Source organism: Neophocaena asiaeorientalis, unplaced genomic scaffold, assembly GCF_003031525.2.
Source record: "Neophocaena asiaeorientalis asiaeorientalis breed wild unplaced genomic scaffold, Neophocaena_asiaeorientalis_V1.1 scaffold338, whole genome shotgun sequence".
Lineage (NCBI taxonomy): Eukaryota > Metazoa > Chordata > Mammalia > Artiodactyla > Phocoenidae > Neophocaena > Neophocaena asiaeorientalis.
Window position 1 is genome coordinate 101,294 of NW_020175405.1, and position 17,034 is coordinate 118,327.

The 17,034-nt window shown below is 35.4% G+C and overlaps 1 protein-coding gene across 2 annotated transcripts in view; it reads right to left on the reverse strand.

Annotated features, from left to right (window-relative positions):
- The window catches only part of ATM (ATM serine/threonine kinase), a 137,287-nt gene that overhangs the window by 52,495 nt on the left and 67,758 nt on the right, over positions 1-17,034 (reverse strand). For both annotated transcript variants that reach the window (XM_024766966.1, XM_024766965.1), the window contains exons 30-37: positions 14,910-15,084; positions 14,202-14,366; positions 13,257-13,389; positions 11,841-11,936; positions 9,515-9,686; positions 6,599-6,740; positions 5,241-5,417; positions 199-376 (exon numbers count right to left, since the gene is read on the reverse strand). In XM_024766966.1, coding sequence (XP_024622734.1) covers positions 199-376; positions 5,241-5,417; positions 6,599-6,740; positions 9,515-9,686; positions 11,841-11,936; positions 13,257-13,389; positions 14,202-14,366; positions 14,910-15,084 — 1,238 coding nt within the window. The remainder of the gene's footprint in view (positions 1-198; positions 377-5,240; positions 5,418-6,598; positions 6,741-9,514; positions 9,687-11,840; positions 11,937-13,256; positions 13,390-14,201; positions 14,367-14,909; positions 15,085-17,034) is intronic.

The window sequence follows — 17,034 nt, forward strand, 5'->3', positions numbered from 1 at the left end:
ATCAAGTATTATCCTAGTTGTTTTACATACATTACCTCATCAAAAACTTGCTACAACTTTTATCTCCATTATACAGATAAGAGAACAGATGTTTAGAGGTTATGGAATTAAGCCTACAAGGGCCTTGATGGGATTCAAACTATTTTTCCCTAGAACTGAGATGTTAACAGTATAAATTTGAGAAATTTAACAGAATACCTGAATCCAAATTTGCAGGAGTTGTGGATCGGCTTGTTTCTGAGCAGTGTCTGAAACAGTTAGTGAAAAATCCCTGAATGTGTGTAGAAAGCAGATTTCTCCATGATTCATTTGTATCTTGGATTAAAATGTCATGGATCAAGTATGGAAGCACAGTCTGACAAAAGTCAGTTTTCACCTAGAATATACAAATACATCCAGTCAATAGTTTTCAGTAAAAATATTTTTAAAAATTTTCATTCCCTGTTACTGACATATTAAGCTTTTTAAAAAAATGACAGATGAATCTGTCATGAACTCTACGTACTACTAAAAAACATACAAAAAACATGTGTACTAGGTAGTGTTAAAAAAAATCAAATAAACCTAGAATATCTAAATCAAACCTATACATTACACTGCAAGTGTTCATTTTCAGTCTAGGCCACTTGCATATAATAAAATAGGACATTGTTGACAAATGAAATTATTATGTCACTACTGTAAAAAAAATTTCACAGTTGAAAAGTGTTACTAATAACAGAAGCAGTTTTCTAATTTGATAAAAGGGAAAATGGGGATCAAAATTTAAGAGAAAAGCTGAAAATTTGATTTTTGAACATTTTCTACATTCAGTGAAAGAGCTACAACAGTCATGTTAAAATGTTTACTTTTTAATAAACCCCAATTTCTGGGCATAAAATTAGGGTACTTATTTGTGGTATACTCCAAAGTATAGAAAACTACTTTAATATATGTGATACATTAAAACAGTACTCAACTTTATTTTTGCCAAGACATCATCTTCATGTATTCATCATATACCACACACATGAAACAGGTTATTGATTACCAATTGTACACTTTTTCCCTTTCAAACTAAAGACAAATCAAAAAGCCAGTTTTGGGGCTTCCCTGGGGGTGCAGTGGTTGAGAGTCTGCCTGCCGATGCAGGGGACACGGGTTCGTGCCCCAGTCCGGGAAGATCCCGCATGCCACAGAGCGGCTAGGCCCGTGAGCCATGGCCACTGAGCCTGCGCGTCCGGAGCCTGTGCTCCGCAACGGGAAAGGCCACAACAGTGAGAGGCCCGTTTACCGCAAAAAAAAAAAAAAAAAAGCCAGTTTTGGAAATACAGAAGTTAAGTAACTAAGAATTGTGTGTGTGTGTGTGATTGTATATTTGGAACATTTTATCTTCTGGCCCAAAGTCAGAATGTTCTAAAAATCTTACAGGCTTCCCCGGTAGCGCAGCGGTTAAGACTCCACCTGCCAATGCAGGGGACACGGGTTCGAGCCTTGGTCCGGGAGGATCCCACATGCCACTGAGCAACTAAGCCTGTGTGCCACAACTATGGAGCTTCGCTCTGAAGTCCATGAGCCACAGCTGCTGAGCCTGTGTGCCGCAGCTGCTGAAGCCCACATGCCTGGAGTCCAAGCTCCGCAAAGGGAGAGGCCGCCACAATGAGAAGCCCACGCACTGCAACCACGAGTGGCCCCCGCTCGCCACATCTGGAGAGGGTCTGTGCGCAGCAACAAAGACCCAACACAGCCAAAAATTAAAAAAATAATAAAATAAAATAAATTTATTTTTTTAAAAAAGTGTTTAAAAAATCTTAGGTTTATTCATTAATGAGAAATGAGTTGTGTGTGTATCCAGGGTATCACTCACTTTTTTTTTTCAGAAGATGTTATTTATTATATCAAACACATGTTAGGGTGCTTAACTCTATGCCAGTATGCCAGACAGAGGCAGGATCAGCATGCAGTGCAGAAGGTTTACTAGGGAGTGCTCTTGGGATCAATGTCTGTAGAAGGAAGGGAAGGAAGAAGCAGGACTGGAGTGACGGAAAAGCTGGGGTGTGGTGCGGCAGCAACAAAGGCCTCCACCAACCCTGTGGGGAGCTCAGAAGCTGAAGTGGACCTTCAGAGCCGTCTTGAGTTGTAGTAATGGTACAGAGCTTTTATACTCTAAGGTCAACCAGTCATTGAATGCAGGTTGCCCTGGGAATAGGGTATGATTTGGGGTGAAGCAACTCTCTATTATCAAGGCAATTCTGAAGGGTGTTCTCAGCTGGTAGCACTTGCAGCAGCTGAGGGAATAAGTCCTCTGAACTGCTACGAATGCAGTGTAGTACTGCAGAGAGTGTGATGATTTATTCACTGTTAACATTTTTTCTGTAGAAACAAAGACTGCTTTACAAACTGCTTTCAATAGGGTACTTTACCAAAATATTCACTTCTTTATCAGTTACTTTTAATTGGTAGATGTTTAACTAGTCAGATATTTTGTTTTCATACTTCTGTTGAATCATGCTTGACAGTATTATAAATTAGGCTAGCTTTTAAAGTCTTAGAGCATCATCACATTGTGTTGTTTTAGATGATACATTTGATAAAAGCGTATAAACTTTTTGTTTGACCTTGGCAGGTACCATTACTCTCTAATGAAATAAATGGTAGTGTACCCCCCAAAATAAAAAAGCAATGCTAACTGCAACCACACCTCTTTTCTCACTCAAGAAAGCATGTCACAGAATTCAAGCAGAAAAAGCTTTCGACAAAATGCAACACCATTTAGGATAAAAACTCTCCAGAGGGAACCTACCTCAACATAATAAAGGGCATATATGACAAACCCACAGCAAACATCTTTCTCAATGGTGAAAAACTGAAAGCATTTCCTTTAAGAGCAGGAACAAGACAAGGATATCCACTCTCACCACTCTTATTCAACACAGTACTGGAAGTTCTAGCCACCGCAATCAGAGAGGAAAAAGAAATAAAAGGAATCCAAATTGGAAAAGAAAAAGTAAAACTGTCACTGTTTGCAGATGACATGACACTACTATACACAGAAAACTCTAAAGATGCTATCAGAAAATTACTAGAGCTAATCAATGAATTTGTTAAAGTTGCAGGGTACAAAATTCATACACAGAAATCTCTTGCATTCCTATACACTAACAACAAAAGATCAGAAAGAAAAATCAAGGAAACAATACCATTTACCATAGCATCAAAAAGAACAAAACACCTAGGAATAAATCTACCTAAGGAGGCAAAAGACCTGTACTCAGAAAACTATAAGACACTGATGAAAGAATCAAAGATGACACAAACAGATGGAGAGATATACCATGCTCTTGGATTGGAAGAATCAATATTGTCAAAATGACTATACTACCAAAAGCAATCTACAGATTCAGTGCAATCTCTATCAAATTACCAACGGCATTTTTCACAGAATTAGAACAAAGAATTTTACGATTTGTACGGAAACACAAAAGACCACAAATAGCCAAAGCAATCTTGAGAATGAAAAACAGAGCTGGAGAAATCAGGCTCCCTGAGTTCAGATGAAACTACAAAGCTACAGTAATCAAAATAGCATGGTACTGGCACTAAAACAGGAATAGATATCACTGGAACAGGATAGAAAGTCCAGAGATAAACCCACACACCTATGGTAACCTAATCTATGACAAGGGAGGCAAGAATATACAATGGAGAAGACAGTCTCTTCAATAAGTGGTGCTGGGAAAACTGGACAGCTACATGTAAAAGAATGAAATTAAAACACTCTCTAACACCATACACAAAAATAAACTCAAAATGGATTAAAGACCTAAATGTTAAGGCCAGATACTATAAAACTCTTAGAGGAAAACACAGGCAGAACACTCTCTGACATAAATCACAGCAAGATCTTTTTTGATCCACTTCTTAGAGCAATGAAAATAAAAACAAAAATAAGCAAATGGGACCTAATTAAACTTTTAGCTTTTGCACAGCAAAGGAAACCATAAACAAATGAAAAGACAACCCACAGAATGGGAGAAAATATTTGCAAATGAAGCAACAGACAAGGGATTATGCTCCAAAATATACAAATAGGCCATACAGCTCAATATCAAAAAAACAAACAACTCAATCAAAAAAATGACCAAAATATCAAAATAGACATTTCTCCAAAGAAGATATACAGATGGCCAAAAAGCATATGAAAAGATGCTTAACATCACTAATTATCAGAGAAATGCAAATTAAAACTACAATGACGTATCACTTCAGCCAGTCAGAATGGCCATCATCAAAAAATGTACAAACAATAAGTGCTGGAGAGGGTATGGAGAAAAGGGAACCCTCCTACACTACTGGTGGGAATGTAAATTGGTACAGCCACTATGGAGAACAGTATGGAGATTCCTTAAAAAACTAAAAATAGAGCTACCATATGATTCTGCAATCCCACTCCTGGGCATATATCCAGAGAAAACCATAGTCTGAAACAATTCATGCACCCCAATGTTCACTGCAGCATTATTTACAATAGCCAGGACATGGAAGCAACCTAAATTTCCATCAACAGACAAATGGATAAAAAAAGATGTCGTACATATATACAATGGAATACTACTCTCAGCCATAAAAAAGAACGAAATGATGCCATTTGTAGTAGCAACATGGATGGACCTAGAGATTGTCATATTGAGTGAAGTCAGTCAGAGAAAGACAAATAACATATATCACTTATATGTGGAACCTAATAATATGGTACAAATGGTCTTATTTACAAGACAGAAATACAGTCACAGATGTAGAAAACAAACTTATGGTTACCAGGGGAGACAGTGAGGGGGGCATAAACTGGGAGACTGGGATTAACATACACACACTACTATATATAAAATAGATAACTAGTAAGGACCTACTGTATAGCACAGGGAAAAAGAGCGGATATATGTATATGTATAACTGATTCACTTTGCTCTACAGCAGAAACTAACACAGCATCCAATATGTAGCTACCCCGCAGCTGAAACCTACTGCATAAAGTTCTGGCTAAATAAAGACACCCTGTTGGATGGATTCACAACAGCTGAGTATAGGTGATGTTGCATGAAGATGATGTGCAGTACAAAGCACTCTTTTTATATACAGGCCATGAACATTCACACAAAAGAGAAATGGAATGAGACCATCAAAGAAAATTATTGTGAGAAAGCACAAATGAAAAAAACAAAGTTAGAAAGGGAATAAGTCAGACTAATTAATCTTCTTACCTCACACATTGGCTTTAATAACTGAAGAACTTCACTTTTTGTGCCTCCACTATTCAAAAAAGCACAAGTCAGTGTCTTTAACCAAATGTCATGATTTTCACTTTGAGGAATCCACAGGCTTGTATTATCCAAGCCTTCTAAAGGACTTTCTTTGTCAAGTCTAGGTACCTCTAAAAACTAGAAAAAAGTGATGAGAAAACGTAAATAAGGTAACCAGAAATACATTTTACCTTTCCTATGCCAAACAAATATCTAGGCATAAACAAATCTGTTTCCAAATAAAACTAAATATGCTTAAAACTAAATCTTGAGGCATCGGTTACCTTTTAAAATTAAAATACATTTATGTTTATGAGAGGCAGAGTCATCTGGTAAAAAATTACTGATCTAAACACCAGGAAACTTAACTTTTACTCTTAGCTCACTAGCAGTATGTTAAATAAATCACAGATTCTCTGCCTCATCTGTCTCATGTATGAATCCAGTCCAAATCTACCATACAGAGTTGATTCTGGAATGAAATGAAATCTTAAAATGTTAAAACTACAGTGTTTTACAGGTTATACTATTAGTTTTATTAATAGCTTATATTGTCAATAATTTCACTGAGACCAAAATTATATTACGATACATTAAAAGTATCATTTCAACGATGGGTGTAAGCCCTGAAGTTAAATTGGTGAAAACTTAACAGCATATTTCTCAGTTGCTTTATGAAAAGAAAATATTAAACAAAATAAAGGAGAAGTAAGAGTTCTTAAGTATCTTTCATAGAGTACCTTTAGTGGAACCTTGTTATGATATCAACATGGAAAAGGCAGAAATCTATAGGCCATCTTAAATTTCACTAGAGGGTTGTGATACTTTAACTTGCTATGGAAATAAACACTTGCTTGTTGATCACAATATCTATAAACAGCTTTCATGGGATCAAAGTAAGGGTTTTCTACTCCTAAAGAAAAAAAGCCTGTCATTAAGAACTCCTCCTACCAGGGAATATGGGGACATGTGTATGCATATGGCTGATTCGCTTTGTTGTGCAACAGACACTAACACAGTATTGTGAAGCAATTATACTCCAATAAAGATCTATTAAAAAAATAAATAAATAAAAAATAAAACAGAACTCCTCCTATCCCCCCAAATCAACCATCATCTCTTTAGGCTACCTATCTCAGCTTTTCCACACTGCCATAACTAAAAATACAAATCCCTTCGATTCAAAAAGCACAGCTAGAATTATTTCCAAGAAAGGTTAAATGTTAGTGTAAGTAAGCAATATGATATTCATATCCCACAGCAAATAGAACTGTTCTAGATATAGTAGATATTCAATAAACATTCATTATTTGAGAGACCTTTTTCCTTGATGTTCGAAAAGGCTGTAGATAGATCAGCATGGGATCATTTGTCATCTTATAAATCTCCCAGAAACTATGTCCAGTTTTTGTGGCTAAAATGCTTTTCAAACAGGTAACAGCTGCTGATCGCACTTTGACACTGAAAAACATAATTCAAATGCCACTAAGTATACCAACTATTAATCTTGATGAATGTTAAGCAACTCCCAATGAAAAAATTAAAATCTAAAATTTTAAATTTATATTAGGAAATGTTTACGTTTATTAGGAAATTTTACATCTATAAAATTCTATAACATCAAAGCAAAAATTATCAAAGGATTTTTAATATTCCTAGAGTAAACATGAGTTACTACTCACTGTAACAGCAATTCCCTTCATTCAATATAATAAAATTTATATTATGACTACTATAAATTAAAAACTCATAAAAAGAAATACTTGAGAATAACATTGACTAATAAGAATGAGTAAAAAGAATGACAGAATACTAATTCACCCAAGAAAAAAATATTTTGATACCATTTTCCCTAAGAGGTACAAATAATTTGGGGTAACACAGAATGGAATTTCCCTACAAATGATAAAATTATTGTCTAGGACAATTTTAAACAAACAGTAAGTATGTACTTATTCTGACCAGAAGCTAGTTGAAATCATTAGGTAAGGCATCTAAAACCTCTAATAAAAAATTGAATGTCCTTCTCTTTTGCAAAAAATTAAGTAAAGGAGGGCTGCAATACAAGAGTACTGAAAATATGACAGCTGACAAAAAATGTCATAAAGCCTGATACTATAAATGATGATGAGCTGTCAAGTAAAGGCTTAATTCTATGTCTCAATTTAAGACACAGAAGCATAAACCCTAAACTTGGATTCATCTCTCATTCCTCTTTCTTTCCTTCCCTCCTCCACATCCAATTCATCAGCATGTCCTGCTGCCTCTATGTTAAAAACATACCCTAGTTCCATCCGTGTTCCATCTCATCTCCATTACCGCCACCCTTATCCAAGTCACCATGATTTCTCCTCTGGACTACTGCAATAGTTTCATATTCAGCTTTCTGTTTCCATTTTTGCCCTATCACAAGCCATTTGCCATATATGTCAGAGTAAAAATGTAAGTTGCATCATGGCACTATTCTGCTTAAAACTCCATGGCTTCATTATATATTTCAAATAAAATCCAAATTTTTAAATCAGAATTAGTCCTACCTTTCTAATTTCATTTCATACAATCTTCTTCCATACCAGGCTTTTTCTGATCCTCAAACACATGAAGCTTATTTCCATTCTAGCTATTCCCTGTATGCAATATTTTATCCCTAATCAACTTCTAGCTGATTCCTGATCACTCAGATCAGCTAGATGACACTTCCTCAGAGAAGTCTTCCATGATTCTGGGAATTCCTTGGTCAACATTCCCTTTGTATACCCGAGGCCCTTCAAACATGTAATGATTTTTTTCCTCTTACAAAAAAGACATGAAAAACAAATTGTACCTATCCCTGTGGTTCTCAAGTTTAAGTCACACTAATATTTCTGTGCACCTTCTTCAGAAAAACCAATTGCAAATTACTGTGTAACAAATGAAACACTTAATGCTTGCAAATTTTCTGTGGAAAATCTCTTCAAAAGCTGTGCTAGATATAATTTGAAATACATTTTTAAAAATGAGATAGATCCATTTATTAATGGATAGGAGGATGGCTAAATGTGATAAAGCAAGGATAATAATAGTAGAATCTAGGAAGACTCTAGGTGGTGAGTATATGGGTATTTACTGTAAAATTCTTTTAATTTTGCTGTAGGCTTGAAAATTTTTATAATAAAAAGTTGGGAAGGAAATCATACCAGCCTTTTTACTGTAACAACAACAACAAAAGAGTGAAAGATACAAGTAAATTAAATCAACAATTAAAACAGAGCAGGTAGACATTATTGCCAATCATTTATTCCCCAAGAGAAGCAGGGGGTGTTATAGGGAAACAGATGCAAAATACCTATTTACTTAAAACGATGCCCAATTGTGGGCAAAAATCCTTTGAACCCAATCTCCAAAAATGGTGGTGATAAGGTGCTCAAATATATCAAAATAAATACATCTGGCCCTTGAACAACGAGGATTTGAACTGTACAGGTCCACTTATACATGGATTTTTTTCAACAGTAAATAATACAGTACTACACAATCTGCAGTTGGTTGACTCCTCGGATGAAGAACCACGGATAGGGAGGGCCAACTATAATTATACATGAATTTTCCACTGAGCAAAGGGTCAAGCATCCCAACCCCCACATTGTTCAAGGATCTGTAAATAATAAATAGATAACTGCAAATAAATAGATAAATGGGGAGTGGAAGACAGAGGAAAAGTAATCTCATAATCAGCAAGCTGAAATTATACTATTTGTTGCAATTTTGTTTTGCATTTTATGTATTAATGGGCAAAAGAAAGCCCTGTCTGATTAGCTTAAGACTTTTGGAGTTAAAAAATTTCTGCTCTATGACTTATTTTAAAAGGATCAAAATGTCTAGCCAGGAGGAGAGTGGCACCTTTGATTCTGACAAGTGCACAAAATAACCCCATTTACATTCCCCTATCTTAATGTTTTGTGTGGAACCACTTGGTAGTTTTCATATTGCTTGTCTAGTCTACTCTCACTAAAATTTAACATGGATCTTGTCTGGTATATCTATCACTATACCAAGTTACCTGGCATATAGCAGTGGGGTTTTAGTAATTATGTGAATTAATAAAAATACAATGATATTCATTAAATATTTAAGACTGAAAGTATGGCAACTAAAAGGAGAATGCTTTAGTTATTGGAAATGCTAATTCATACAAGGTATCAATCTTGAATGTCAGATTAAGTGCTATCAGGTACAAGGTATCATTAAATACTCACCAATCTTCTACCAGTGTATTATTCAGGTAGGTCAGCATTATGAAGGTCCACTGAAGTTCTTTATCTTCAAATAACTCAAGGGCCTTGGTATAAGATGTATCTTTACTATACTGTATAGCTATTGTAGAGAAATCTATAGGACCCACTTCTCCCAAGCAGCTTCCAACAGCCTCTATATATAGAAATTCCATTTCAGTAAAGTTATAGCTAAGAGATCATACATAAGACAGAAATTTTCTAATTTCAAAAATATGTTTTGTCATCCGTTAAGATTTAAGTGTTTTCTCAAAGATGTTGAATAGATTAAAGAAGCTACAAAATACTGTATCATTTCCTTTACATATCATCCATGTCGGCAATATTTTCCCCTATAAAATCATATCCAAGAGATAGATTAACTAGTAGAATGTAGTTTTTAAGAAAAGTCTAAATATAGCAGCTGTATGCGAGTATCAATTTTCTGGGGGGTATTACATAAAGACCACAAATCTTAAATACTCAGATCAGTGAAAATTCACACACACACACATACACATACATGCAGGAAAACACAATTTCCTTCCCACCTGTATTATCACTACCCAGATGAAGATAGATGTTTTCAAGATGCCAGAGGGCCCCCTCATGTTCTCGCTCAGTCATGATGGAATTTAATAAAACATGTTAAAAAATTATTTGATAGTCCTCCTTTCAAAAGGTGGAGCCTAATTCTTCCCTTGAATGTGGGCTGTACTTAGTGTCTTACTTCTAAAATACAGAATGTGCACAAGTCTTTCACCTCCTTAACTAAAATTATCCCAGGTATTTAATTCTCTTAGATGCTATTATAAATGGAACTGTAAATGGAATGGAATTTCCTTCTTAGATTGTTCATTGCTGGTGTACAGAAACACAAATGAATTTTGTGTGTTGATCTCGTATCCTGCAGCTTGGCTGAATTCATTTATTACCTCTCTTATAGTAACTTTCCTATAGATTTTCTGGGACTTTCTATATATATATACAGTAATGTCATCTGTGAATAGAGATAGTTTTTACTTCTTTGCTTTCCAGTTTTTGTTCAATTGCTCTGGCTATAACTTCCAGTACAATGGTGAATAGCAGTGGGCAACTTTGGCTCATTACTGATCTGAGGAAGATATTCAGTCTTTCACCATTAAATATGACATTAGCTGTGGGTACTAATCACTAAGATTTTATGCTATGTAGGAAAGCCACTTAGGCCTCCTGTAGCAAGTGACATTTGTCCCCAGAAGCAGTGCTACTATGGACAAAGGGTAAATTCCTTGGTCAAAGGAAAGTTCTAGAGTACTGATAAGGTTCTGTTTCTTGGTCTGGGTGCTAGATGCACAGGTGTGTTCTCTTTGCAAAAAATTTTTCAAGTTATATACTTACAACTTTTCTATACGTAAGATATATTTCAATAAAAAATTTACAAGAAAAGAAGTATCCTAGACACTAGACCTCCACTGAGAAGTTAAGGAAGACTGTTGAAAGACAGTAGAATCTGCGAAGCATCTCTTATTTCTCCCACTTTTTTTTTTTTTTTTTTTGGTACACGGGCCTCTCACTGCTGTGGCCTCTCCCGTTGCGGAGCACAGGCTCCGGACGTGCAGGCTCAGCGGCCATGGCTCACGGGCCCAGCCACTCCGCGGTATGTGGGATCTTCCCGGACCGGGGCACGAACCCGTGTCCCCTGCATCGGCAGGCGGACTCCCAACCACTACGCCACCAGGGAAGCCCCCCACTTTTCTTATTTGAAGCAATTATTTCATGACAACTTCAAGCTGACTTTAATCATGTGATATTTTTCCATCCTGTGATCACCAAATATAAAACACCTATACCAGGTATGATGCTGGCTATTTATCTTACATTAGGTTACCCCCAAATGGTGGCAGAAAAGGACTTGAATATGGTTTTAATATCTGAGCTTAATATAGCCCTCCAAGTCCTCATTCTTTCTGTTATATAAAAAAGATATTAAGTACCAGTCAGTTATATCTATAAAATGTATCAGAAGTCAATTTATTTGCAACTTAATGCTACAAATAGGTTTTTCTGACTTTCCTAAATATTCACAAGGCATTTTCAAATTAATAGTTATGCACATGTGTTAATCACTAACTTTTTACTTTATATGAATGTCTAAGGGAGGAAAATATGAAAGGAGGGCTGCCTAGGGAGACTTGAACTAAACAGAAATATAAAAAGCCTCTCACATTTCCCCAATATTCCAAGTAACAAACTTTTACTGATTTTTAAAATGCTATGAAGATGACCATCCAAACAAAAAAACTCATATTCACTCAGCCAAACACTTTACCTAAAACTTCTCTTTCACCAGTGTGGTTTACTGCCATCTTGGATAACTGCAACAAGCTGACAACTAGCTTCACCATTACGCCATCTGGAGGGTTATCTAGAAGCAGTTTTGAAAAAACTAGTTTAAGCCACAGTGAAGACAACACTTTTCTTTATACTATGCTCATATATTAAATTGTGTGACTAGAAAACTTTTACAAAGTTTTTAAAAAAGATTTTCAATTGTGAGCATTTCAAAAATATGAGGTGAATGAATGTATCTGAACTTTCTTCTTAAAGAGAATCATGTAAAAATGATCAGCAATATTTGGCAGACAGAGAGAGAAAAATGTCTTAAGTTGTGCAGAGAAATCAATACCTTAGCCAAATCACAGTTAGAAACACATAATCATTCAACATTAAACTAGAAGGAACCTTGGGAGCATGCCTGGTTTTTTAGCCTCTTGCATATAGAATAGACCAGCACTGTCCAACAGAACTTTCTGCAATGATGAAAATGGTCTATAATCTGTGCTGTCCAAAGACAGCCACGAGCCACATGTTACTACAGAGAATTTGACATGTGCTAATACAACAAAGAAATTTAACTTTATATTTTATTGAATTTTAATTCATTTAAATTTAAATAGCTATAAACATCTATTGGCTATATTGGTCTGGATCAATAAAATACCCAAACACACAAGAACAGGAGATAGAAAGAGGGGTTCATATATATATATACCTATTTCAAGAACAAATATACTAGAAACTCAGATTTCGGATGGTCGAAACAAAATTAATTTTTAAAAGTACTGAGGATAAAAATATCACAATAGAAACATGAAGTTAATGAGCTCAGGAAGATGAAAATCAAAACGTAAGCAGAAAGAGTTTCCACCAAGTGCAGTACTATAATAACCTAAACTCAAATCAAATCAAAATAAAATGGATTTTTAAGTAAAAAAAACCTAGAAACACATATAAATATGTGTATATATACAAAACACACACATATATACATATATACATACACACAAAACACATACATGGCTAAGATGTTTAAAATAAAATGAAAAATAACATTTCTTTTATTTAAATAAATTGGGGTAGTAGGCAGAGACAAATTACCTTGCATGCCTGCTCTAAGGAATTCAAATTTTTCTTTTAGGCAGTAGCAAATTGTTAACATTTTTTAAGCAGTAAAATAACATGATTTGGACTTAGAGAAATCATTCTGGCAGAGGTGCAGAGAACGGATAAAATGGGAGTAGTTCAAGGTGAGGAGACTACTTAGGAAGTCTTTCATAACTAAATGAGAACTGATAGGGGTCTGAAATGAACTAAATCTGTGGCAACTAAACCAAGAGCAAGAATTTATAAAAGATTCTTTCAAAAAGAAATGGGTACAAATAACCCAAGTCATTAAAATTAGTACCCTGAGATGCTCTCATAAGATCCATCATCTGATCTTTATGTTGCTCTAGTTGTCTTCGAAGATCCTTCAATCCTTCAAGCCTTGTCAATGGAAGTGCATCATAAACATTTACTGAGAGAAAATGGTTAATTTCCTAAAAGAGAAAATCAGCTAAAAATGTAACTTGCTTTTAACATGTATTGGTTGAGTCTGTAAAATAAAACTCAAAGATTTTTTTAAATTAGTGCCTTCTACAGATACTGATTCATAATACTGTTACTACCAAACAAGGTAGAAATAAATTACTTATTTCACTTCAAATCCTACAATGTTTTAAACATTTAAATTGCAATAGACTCTCTCATGATACAGTATTTAGAGTTTAAGATTGTTATAGCATACTCAGAGGGAAAAGCTTAAATTTCTATTTATTTAGTACTGCAACTCTAGTTTTATCTTAATATATTTAACCATATTTTCATACTGATTATAGTCAAATGTAGAGTATAATTTTAAAATTATAATAAGATTTATAAAGAAAAATCTATCTGAACATAGTTTTGAAGTTTATAAAGGTTAAAACAAGATTAAAACTTGAAAAACTCTTCAGAAAGTTACATATCTTTTCTAATTCAAACATTATATTGTCCGACAGAGGGTCAGATGGTAATTTTGAGATATTAATGAATCTTATGTGTATGAAAATCAAGCATATTTTATATCATATTTCTTCAATATTTAAATTCAGATCTTTATCAAGAAATTTTGAATTTACACTTTTACTGCAATGCAAGAGTATATATTAAGATTCAGTTTTTAATCTGCTAAGAGGACAGATTTCATGTTATGTTTTCTTTAACCACAATTTTAAAAAAAGACTGGTTTACTTTCACAGCATTAGAGGTTTCCAAAAAGTACTACTAACCTCTCTAATACAAAATAGCAATATTATGGAATAATTATTACCTCCAAAAGTGAAAAGGGTCCTCTACTGTATTTGATTTTCTGCTGAGTAATACGCAAATCCCTAAAGACAACATGGTCAGGAAAAGGATCTAAAAGTTTAATCGTGATATAGAGATTTTCATTATCCTTGTTATCAATCACTAAGTATTTCAACAAGTCCAATACCTAAACATAATTAAAAAAGAAAAAATCATGAGGAGAAATGGATTAATTATATTTTAAAGTAAAACAAGCAAACCCATTGTAATAAATGATAAAAACTCTACTTGTTCAGATAAAATCACTTCTAAGGCACCCAGCTACTACTGTTTCTGTGCTTTCAAATAATTCAACAAATATGTAAGGCCTTTATTACAGGATGGACACTGAGGTATACAGTTGTCAATACTACTGAAACATTTTATATAAGTAATACCTCACACACCATCATAGTGGAGTGAACTACATCCTTAGTTTTGACTACCTCTACACTTCAGCATAAGTAAGAGATAGAAATCAGGTTATTTATTAGATCAAAATTACTAGGTGCTCTGTAATTAAATGATTACAAGGATTAATTCACTGAGAATGTTTTCCCCACCATTTTTCAAAGAATATTTCCACTAAAATTACTGATTACACCAAGTAAACATAAAACACTCAGCTCCTTCCAACAATACTTTATCAGTGCATTTCAAATATCATTTTGAATATGATTTGGGAAATTACCTGTTCCTGAACCTCCATCTGATCATCCACAAGGGGTATAAGTGTACCAACAATAACATGGAGATGACTTTCTAAAGCATCCTTACAGTAAGTTACTGCTGTGTGGCAAACCCGGCTTAACAGGTCACAACAAAGGGAGAAGCTACGTAATGACACATCCATGAAATGAGAAGGCCTAACATAGGGGAAAAAAACAGTAAGTTCTAGGACACTACTTTGACATAAACTCATTCAAAAGTCACTTTTATTCAACAGCTCTAATTCTGATGTGGCTTGACATAAAAGTCACTTTCACATCTAAGTCCTTAGTAGTTTAAAACCCAAAAAGAGAAGTGACATCAGCAAAATGACACAGTAGGAAGCTCCAAGCTCCCCTGACAGAAACACTGAAAAACAAGCAAACTGTAAGAGCTTTGTTAGAATTCTGTAAAACAGTCAAAAGTTTACAGCAATCAAGCAATCGTTGATATCAAGAAAAAGGAAACTTAAAAACTAGGAAAGCTTTGTGGTGATTTTACTTGCCCTTGCCCCATGACGCCCCCAGCCTGGCAATAGTCATGAAAATTGCAGTCCCCATTTCCAATGTGGGATCCTGGTCCTTAGTTCTGAAGGGAGCAGAGCATATTTTATTCACAAATGATAGTGTATATCTGTTCTTAACCTGTCTGGGAGCTACCTGAAGGACTAATGTAAGGTGCTTGGCTCTTGTTTTTCCTAACTTGGGTCTCCTACAGGCTGGAAAAGCTGAGGGCACTGCTTGAAAACTGCTTGTTAGGGCTAACCAACAACCCACAGCTGCCTGGGATAACAGACTGCCTAATGCCTAGGATGAAAAGCTAGAGAGAGAGTTTCCTTGTAAAGTTAGAACACTCAAAATCACTCACATTGAGCTTCCCTGGTGGCGCAGTGGTTACGAATCCGCCTGCCAATGCAGGGGACATGGGTTCGAGTCCTGGTCTGGGAAGATCCCACATGCCACGGAGCAACTAAGCCTGTGTGCCACAACTACTGAGCCTGCACTCTAGAGCCCACGAGCCACGATTACTGAGCCCACGTGCCACAACTACCGAAGCCCACGCACGTAGAGCCTGTGCTCCACAAGAGAAGGCACCCCAATGAGAAGCCCACGCACCGCAACGAAGAGTAGCCCCTGCTCACCGCAACTAGAGAAAGCCCACATGCAGCAACGAAGACCCAACACAGCCAAAAATAAATTAAAAATAAAATTCACTCACATTTTCAGAGAATTTATAAAGTCACACACATGCCCAGGGTAAGGTGCTTGCTCAAAAACTACCTAAGAAGACCATAATCTTTCACTTTGTGCTTAACCTTAGGCTCAGTGCAAGCCGAGCTAAATGCTGAAGGAGAGTCTTAACACAGAGCCAATCTGCAAAGACTAGGAAAGCTTTCTCTCTCTCTTTCTCTCTCTTTGGCTCTTGGTATTCAAGGAAATCTCTGTCAAAACGCTACCTGAACGCAAGTTAAGCAACAGTCTTCAGTGACTACAATGGCAAGGAATACGTTCTCTAGAAAAACAGTTGAGTAAATTCATGAAACAAATGTACCACTACAGCCATCAACAATTCAAAAAAAAAAAAAAACAGTCAAACCTTGGGGAAGGGGAAAATCTGATTTCCACAGGTAATATATCATAATAGTAAAACGTCCAGTTTCAACAAAAAAATCACAAGGCTTTCAAAGAAATAGGAAAGTATGGACCCTTCAAAGAAATAAAATATATTGACTAAAACAGTTCCCAAGGAAGGTCAGACTGGAATTATTAGACAAAGACATTGTCAAACAACTGTCTTAAACATGCTAAAAGAGCTTAAAGACAAATGAAAATGAAGATACAGCATACCAAAACTAATGGGATTCAGCAAGGGCAGTGCTGAGAGGAAACTATGTTACAGTAAACAGCTACATTAAAAAAGAAGACAGACTTGAAGAACACTACAAACACTTAAGAATTAACACCTCAAACTCTTCCAGAAAAGGGAACGGGAGGGAATACTTCCTAACTCATTTTATGAGGCCAGCATTTCTCTGATACAAAAGATAAAGACACCACAGGAAAATTATAGTCTCTAATACTCTGATGAATATATATATATATATATAT